The following is an 8,604-nucleotide window of genomic DNA, read 5'->3' on the forward strand; positions in this document are numbered from 1 at the left end:
AACAACTGTAAAGTCGTTTCATCCGCGAGGTAGTGATGAAAGTGGAGTGGCAGCTCATTTTTGAATCTGCTAAATCTCACCCATACCTAAAACTTGTAAGCTTTATTGGTAATCGATTTAACATATTGTATCAAAATTCTGGTGCTCTTTATTACCATCACAAAGATATGTTGAACTTTATGAAGTGTTGGGTAGGCATATATCATTACCAGATTTAGTCGATAATATATGGTATACACGTTCTAAAAATGCAAACGGCCTCTGTCCCTTCTAGCTGTGGATATATTGCTATACATGTGGTGTCGATTCTAACAGAGCTTTCGATGACACCGAAGCTATACATCCAGATCTTTGTATCAAGTATGAGTTCGAAAAAATATCATTTGACTGACACTGAGGGCGTCATTGCTATTGCTCAAATCATTTTTGAAAATTCCAGTATTTCATGATCACGTGAAAAACGGCATCGGTCAGCTTCGTAACTTTATCATCTTGAGCACAACGTTCCTCGTCTGTGCGCATTCCGGTTAATTACTTCTATTTTTTTTAACTGTGACATATTACACAGAATATCTAGTAGTATATGTTACAGTGAACGAAGATATTTCACGTTTTCTGGTACACACAAAATTTTGCAAACGAAATACTTGATTATCAGTTCTTTCTCTGATAAGGTGGTTTGCAATGATTACCTGATACATGTACATAAGCACAATACACTTCATCGACTACATAAAAATTGCATTGCATTGTGGGATACATAACTTCGTACCACGGAGCTAGAGACGCCAGTGACACATCAAATTTGGGTGTTAACGTTACCGAGACTTGACTTCATAGATCGTTGTAGTGGGCGACACAACTACGATACTGAGAAGTGTCCTTAACAGGTACTGTGTTTTGTTGTAGAACTAAACATACTTATAGGCTTTCACTCTATATTTTGTAGAAATGGGCGATAACATTGATACATTAATATTAACTTAAACACAATACGCCCCAGTTTATGTGCCTTGTTTGCACAGGGGGTGTCGAATAATTCGTCACTGGTCATTCATTGTTTTCGCCTTTGCTATGCTTTGAAAGGGGCGATTTTATACGACCGTGATGAACTATGTACCAATGTGGCACTGAGACTCGTACCTGAAAGCTTACCTTCCTACTCTACCAATGACAAAGTATTATCACGTTACAAGCTGAGAGTGTTGGGAAGCCAGTATGAGATAGATTTGATCTCGTTTTGATCTCACACTCTTATCAATGTACGAGTTAAATTTTTGTTTTATACACCTATTATTGATTGGTATATTCCGTTTCGTAGTCAGGAGGCGTAGGTATTGATTGACGAATAGAATAACGTGTAATGTAGAACCGGAACTACATACCTATTAGTGCTACAGCAGGGCCCGCATTTTTTACGACAAGCACAACCGGAAAAATACCAGCATAATATATACATATATATATATATATAACGCTTCGTTGGAGTCTCAGGGATATAGTATAGAAAGCCATGATGACAGACCAAAAATTATTACAAATTAAGTTACAGCACAATATGTATTGTAACTTGGTGTAGGAAGACTCAAACCAACATTTGTTGGGATAAAATAAGAAATTATATGATGACAGACCTGGGGACTGATATAAAGAAATTTACAACACTTTTTGTAACATGTTGCAGGAAGACTAAGACCAACATTTGTTCGGATAACATATAGGCAGTATGCGTTTGATTCGTATATCATGTTAAGTTAATGTGTTTAGGTTGAATATTTATATATTTTGTGTGTAACAGGTATCACCCGACATACAAGACCCCTTCTTTCGAGAAAATAAGCATGTTACTATGGCAATGGCCATGTTTTGTGCCAAAAACATATTTCGTCTTCCTGTAGTTCAGGAACGGAAACCTGGAGAGTCACATAATGTCTGGCAGGACAGCTTTAAACTATAAATAATGTAAGGTTTCTATATATCAAACTCTTTGGTAGAATCTAACTAAAACGACAATATGTGAAGACAGACCTGGGGATTGATATAAGGAAAGTTATACCACTTGTTGTAACATGTTGCAGGAAAATGAAAACCAAAATTTATTCGGATGACATACAGGTACTATGCGTTTGATTCGTACAAAATGCTAACGATTTAACGTGTAGGTTGAAAAATGATATATTTTGTGTGTACCACGTATCTGACATACGTGACCCATTCTTTAAAGAAATTATGCATGTTACCATGACAACAGCCGTCTTTTGAGCCAAAATATCATTTCGTCTTTCGTATAGTTCAGCAATGGAAACATGGAGAGTCATATTATGTTTTGCAGGACAGCTTTAAGCTGAAAATAAAGCAAGGTTTTTATATATCAAACTCAGAAAATATTTGATGACAGACCTGGAGACTAGTACAAAGAAAGTTACGACACTTTTTCTAACATGATGTAGGCGGACTCGCGGGCAAACATTCATCGATACTAAATCCACCCTAACCGGTGTCTTTGCAGAAATGGGTGATAACATTGTTAATATTAACTTAAGTACACTACGCCCCTAGTTCATGCATATGCCTTGTTCACACAGTGAGTGCTGCGTCACTGGTCATTGACATGTATCGGCCTTTGTTAATGTTATGCTTCATAAGGGGCGATTTTATACAACCGTGGTTAACTATGTACCATTGTGGCACTTACAGGCTCGTACCTAAAGCAATACATTCATCCTCGACAAAGTACAAAGTATTCCCCTCTGTTAAAAATCACAATGTACTGTTCCTAGGGCTTACATGCTTTACGATGGAGGAGTAACTTTCTATGGTCGATCAAAAATATCACATTCTTGCAAGCCAGAGAACATATTTCTGCTGATGCAACGGAATGTGCATCTTGCGCCAGAGTTGGTGCAACTTGTTTTTGATATACATGAACATGGTCATATAGCATTACTGTGTTCCAATATGGAGAGCAAGTAATGTGAAAATTACTAGCCCTGGTTTTAGCTGCCATAAAAATAGTAGGATAAGAGTTTTGTCTGTATGTCTGTCTGTCATATGTAAGTATGTATGTATGTATGTATGTATATGTAAACACGAATGATTAAAACCTATAAAATTTAGTTAAACTACATACATATGGGAATTCAGGTTTCATGTAATTTAGCACACACACACACACACACACACACACACACACACACATATATATATATATATATATATATATATATATATATATATATATATATATATATATATATATATATATATATATATATATATATATATATATATATCATCTCATACATAAATCGTATAGGATGTGAGAAATTATACCGTGTTATCCTAGACTATTTTTGATTTTGGTTGGAAAAAACGATCTTAATAGCAGGGATAAGTTACCAGTAGGCCTTTAGCCAGTGAGCCGACTTAGCCAAAAAAGTCATACACACATATGATGTTTTTTCGTACTTCTACAAGAGAACTATGGTGTTTATTAATGCTGACAATGTAGGGGACAAAAAAAAAACAGAGTCGCGATACACACGCACATCTAGTACATGCGCGCGCGCGTGTGTGTAAAATGTAAGTTTTGTGGTGTGTGTAGTCTAAATCATATACACCTGTCGATGTTCTCTACGACCACTATCCTCTACTATGACCGTAGTGATATATGATTGAAATGATCCACTATGATCGTAGTCATCTATGACTGACTATGATTGTAGTGGTCTACTATGATTGAAGTGATCCACTATGATTGAAATGATCTATGATCGTAGTGATCTACGACTGAAGTAATCCACTATGACTGAAGTGATCCACTATTAGCTCAAACAAACAAAAAACTTGCATAATATTGGACATGCACTTCAATGGAGTGTGTATATGTGTATTAAAGTTTCAGGTTATGCAATAGATATTAAATTTTCACAACAAATATGATCGCCATTCGGTCAAATTTGCATATACCAGAATACGAATTAACATGCATATGTCCACATTTGAAAGAAATCAGATATTTTGTGTCTGAGAAATGGTGGATGGATGGACAGATGGAACCCATTACCTTCATGGGGGGGGGGGGGGCACACAATTATTTTAACCGTGGGCATTAATGGTTTTGAGTATTACCCAATCATGTCTGTACTGGTTTCAATGTTTGTCAGTTGTATTAGTGGCTGGTACTTGCTTATTAATCAAGTATATCACGAAACAGGAAAACGTCATTTTCAGGGTTTTGATGTATGTGGCATACAGATTTTTTTTTTAATTGTTTGATGGAGAAAAGATAACAAATTAATAAACCTTTTGTATTAAAGAAATGGGAGACTTTCTTGAAGACAGAGAGCTTTCTCTGAAGATAGCACGTCGATCAGTGGAAATACTGAAGAGTGAAGAATACAAGTACAGGTACCAAGCAGAGGTTGACCCAACACGACATGATTTAGAAACTCTGCCACAAAGAGTGTTAGCTTTGCGTGCTGAGTTTAATAAGCGAGTTCTGGATGAATTTGGAGCAACTTATAATGGCGACTGTTTGGCTTTCTTAACCAGGGACCTTATTAAAGTTTATGAAAATGATGAAGAGGTAAGAATTTCCTTATTCTTGGAGAACTATTGCATCTGGAAACACCTATCTATACAGGATAAAATAATTATTTCGACACATGGATAATTTATATACAATATCATGAAATATAGACTAGTGTAAACTGATATTATAAGTCAATCGGAAAGTTTTAGATCACTTCTAATGTTACAAAATACTAGTGTTTGTTGCTAAAGTAGCGGTGTTGTTCGGGAATACTATTAACAGACAATGTTTTTTTTGTTATTTAGGTAATGGCAGTACTTAAACAGATGGTGTTTAAAGGTTACACTTCTAAACAGCATGCTATACAAATTGGTGATCCTGCTACAAATGTCGAATTGCTTACTTTGAAGTCGAGAGAACCGATTCCTCTTTTGAGTCTCGCATCACAGACTACGGACAGGCCCCTTGCCATAATCGCATCGTCTTTAACCTGACCTCCATTGCGGGTGAGTTTGACTTTGTGCATATAACATGATACCGAGACGCATATATCCTTTAATCTTGTTGACATAGCTTCTAGTTATCATCAGACATTTGCATAATGAATGATTTCTATTAAGCAGGCAATGTCTTAAAAATGCATGTTTCAAATTTAAGATCATTTGGTACACACACTATTGATTACAAAGCACTTGTCCGAAATAGCTTATTAGTGTAGATGTTCATTTTAATGATTCATTTGCATACTCATTTAACAAATTAAGAAATATCTCCTGTATATCGTGCTCATGAATTTACATTTCGACAGCGCATGTCAATGCAAATCAAAAGACCTGCATTTATACCCTTCCGGAAGGCATTGAGTTTATATATATATATATATATATATATATATATATATATATATATATATATATATGTATATATATATATATGGATATATATATATGGATATATATATATATATATATATATATATATATATATATATATATATATATATATATATATATATATACTTTGGACTGTTTGTTTTCATCTCTAAATGTTTCTGTTGTTATGTCAAGTTTGTTTAGCTTTACATTCTTTCCCTTGGTTGACTTTGTAATTGTTCTTTCTTTTTGGTTATGAAATTAAAAAAAATTATATATATAACTGCAAAATAAGATTTCATTTGGGGTTACATAAGTTTCATAAAATAATGCATAACACTGATAACACATTACACGGATTTTCATTGTATCCCATATGGCAAATCCCTCTACAGGCCATTGTTCACAGTGGTTCGCTGAAGAAGCTATTCCAAGACTTCAAGACCCAGGTTGATTTTGTGATGGTATACATAAGAGAAGCCCATCCATCTGATTCACTTCTTGAACGAGGCAAGAAAATAAGTTTGGTTGAACAACATAAAACGTTAGAAGACAAAATAGATGCAGCAAAGTAAGTTATAAAAAATATCAAATTGTTGTTTCAATGATTACTTGAAAAGCAAGTAAACATCTGCATTCGATGGATAGGACGATTGTTGTCATGGTGATAATTGTCAATTCTTGTACTTGAAAAGAGACCACACCTTGGTGGTATATTTTGCTTACATCAGATACGCAATCTTGTGGTAGTTGGCCATGAATTAGCATAAACACGCCCGATGACACCTTTGACTGCATATTTACATTTTATTGCCTGCAAACTGAATTGTTCACATTTGCAGAGTGATGGTAACAGTTCCATTCAGCATAGATGTGGCTGAAAGGGCGTGAGGACGTGTTGTATCTAAGTTTAAAGCTACGCGTTTGTACTTCTTGAATACCACTGTCGTTTTAAATGTGTTCGATTGGTGGTGATGGTTGTTGTTGTTGTTGTTGTTGTTGTTGTTGTTGGTGGTGGTGGTGGTGCTTGGTGATGGTGTTTTTTTAAATATATTTTAAATATGTTCAATGCCAAGATCATGTCAACACTACTTAACCAGAAACCATTAAACTCAAATCCTTTTATTTTTTGCAGTTTGTTAGTGGAATTAGATGTTGAACATCAAACTTTTACTGATGACGTCAACGACAAATCTAAGATTCCAATGCTCATTGACAACATGGATGAAGCCTTCCAGAAAACCTATGACGTCATGCCAGACAGGTTTGTTGTGATCGAAAACAACCATGTCGTGTTCTTAGGTAGTCACGTGTCTCAGCAATTTCAAAAGGGGATGCTCATGACTGATGAAGTGCGTGTATGGTTCGAACAACGCTTCAGTGATAAATCTTAGGAAATAAATATTGATATTGTTCATTTAAGGTAGAAATCTTGGTGAAAGATTTCCTTGAAAGTAACAATTCTCTAAAATCTGTAAAATTCTGCCATATGAAAGCAAATTATTATTCTCAGCTGTACTTGGCAGTAAAGTAGCATACATTTCACTGTTTGTATCTATCCCTATAAGATAGTCTTGTTATTGCATTTTCAAACAATTCAAACATTGGACATATATAACAAATAATCGAAAAGAAATTAAAGTGTCCAAATTCTTCTAAAAGGTTTCAATCAACAGGTGTCGTGTATACAGATCATTATGACGTCATACCAGGAACTTACTTTGCATAAACTGGTATAACTGAAATCTATAGTTCTCAACACGACTTGAAGTTTTGATTGGAATATTTTAGATTTTAAAAATCTGTTATAGATAATACTTCAAAGAATTCATCAAAACATTATTCTAATAAATTACAAGACTGTTAGTGTTTATCACCTTTCTCTTACTGTGTTAAGACATCTTTCATGTTAAACATTTAATCAAACATTTACGAGTAATGAACTCAAATAAATTTGCATTTTGCAATATAACCCCAATACTCCCCAAATGATGTCCTATTTTATAACATTAACAGCTACAATGATTAACCTACGTGATTAATTGGTTTCATCACTATAAAGTACTTCAATACTTCATTTAACTTTTTTTATTTTTATCGAATCAAGTTTGTTTATATTGAGTTACTCCTTAACAGTTTTTTTCTTTGTTGAATTTTTTTTGATACATGGTGACACATGGAAAGGAACTCCAACGTCAATGATGTCATCAGAGAGCATTGTGTGGTTTGTCAATTTTCAAACATAGATATGAAACGCATACATTCAAAATGCTGTTACATTAAAATCATGTGTATCTCTATTTCACATGGCAATGCTTGAAAGTATTGTTAGCTGTCTCTTTTCCACAACTTTCTTGAATAACGAATTAAATCACGTAAAGACTTTCCCTTTGACAAAATAATTCAAGCAAGATCACTTTCTCCTTTTAATTACACTTGGTCAGAATTCAAACATACTTTTTGAGTTACAGACATTGTGCCGCTTAGAGTATTTTCAGTCGTACCCGACTTCTATTTGGGTTAAAACGATCATATCGACAATTGACAGGTTGTCACCATTGGGGCATTTTTGATAATACCTTTCACCAATGCGGGTCAAATTCCAGCGTGAACGAACATTTACGGCGACAGGTATGTCAACCATTGTGCTCTATTTTATCACATCAAGGCAATGCACTGTGACAGTACTCGTATAACATTCATGAATCATTTCAGACTGAGACATAAGCTGTCAGCTTATGATAATGGTGACAATGGTATGGGTGATTTCTCATAATAACATGTTTACTTCTATATGCCATATATCAAATAGGTTTTAATCGTAACCTAACACCATCATGTCTTTGATGTCATTATTTTGACAAGCGTACCTAAGCTGAGACACAAAAGCCCCTAAGGGTCTCCTAATTGGTGGCAAATAAGAAGCAACTTTGAATAGCCTATGCCTATGGCTATTCTTAGCCGAGCGATATTTCTTTCAATACGATCTCTTCTGAATAAATCGAAAGGTGGTCAAATCAAGGTCACCTAAAAGGTACTTCTCATGTGTGTTGTTGTACAATGCCAGGGCATTTACATTTACCTGTCTGTATATCCAGAACACATATAATGTTGGTAGGTGCTTTTATGGTTTACTTACAGGAATTCTCTCCGTCTCTCACTCCGCACTATCTCGCTTTTCAAAAAGGACAGAATACA

At 34.8% G+C, this 8,604-nt stretch overlaps 1 protein-coding gene across 1 annotated transcript; it reads left to right on the forward strand.

Moving 5' to 3' along the window:
- The first annotated feature begins 4,926 nt into the window (after positions 1–4,926).
- LOC144447952 (thyroxine 5-deiodinase-like) lies at positions 4,927–6,808 on the forward strand. Its single transcript, XM_078138075.1, has 3 exons — positions 4,927–5,040; positions 5,802–5,977; positions 6,542–6,808. The coding sequence occupies exons 2-3, from the start codon at positions 5,868–5,870 to the stop codon at positions 6,798–6,800; spliced, it is 369 nt and encodes a 122-aa protein (XP_077994201.1). The 5' UTR covers positions 4,927–5,040; positions 5,802–5,867; the 3' UTR covers positions 6,801–6,808.
- Positions 6,809–8,604: the final 1,796 nt, after the last annotated feature.

This window comes from Glandiceps talaboti, chromosome 17, assembly GCF_964340395.1.
Source record: "Glandiceps talaboti chromosome 17, keGlaTala1.1, whole genome shotgun sequence".
Classification (NCBI taxonomy): Eukaryota; Metazoa; Hemichordata; class Enteropneusta; family Spengelidae; genus Glandiceps; species Glandiceps talaboti.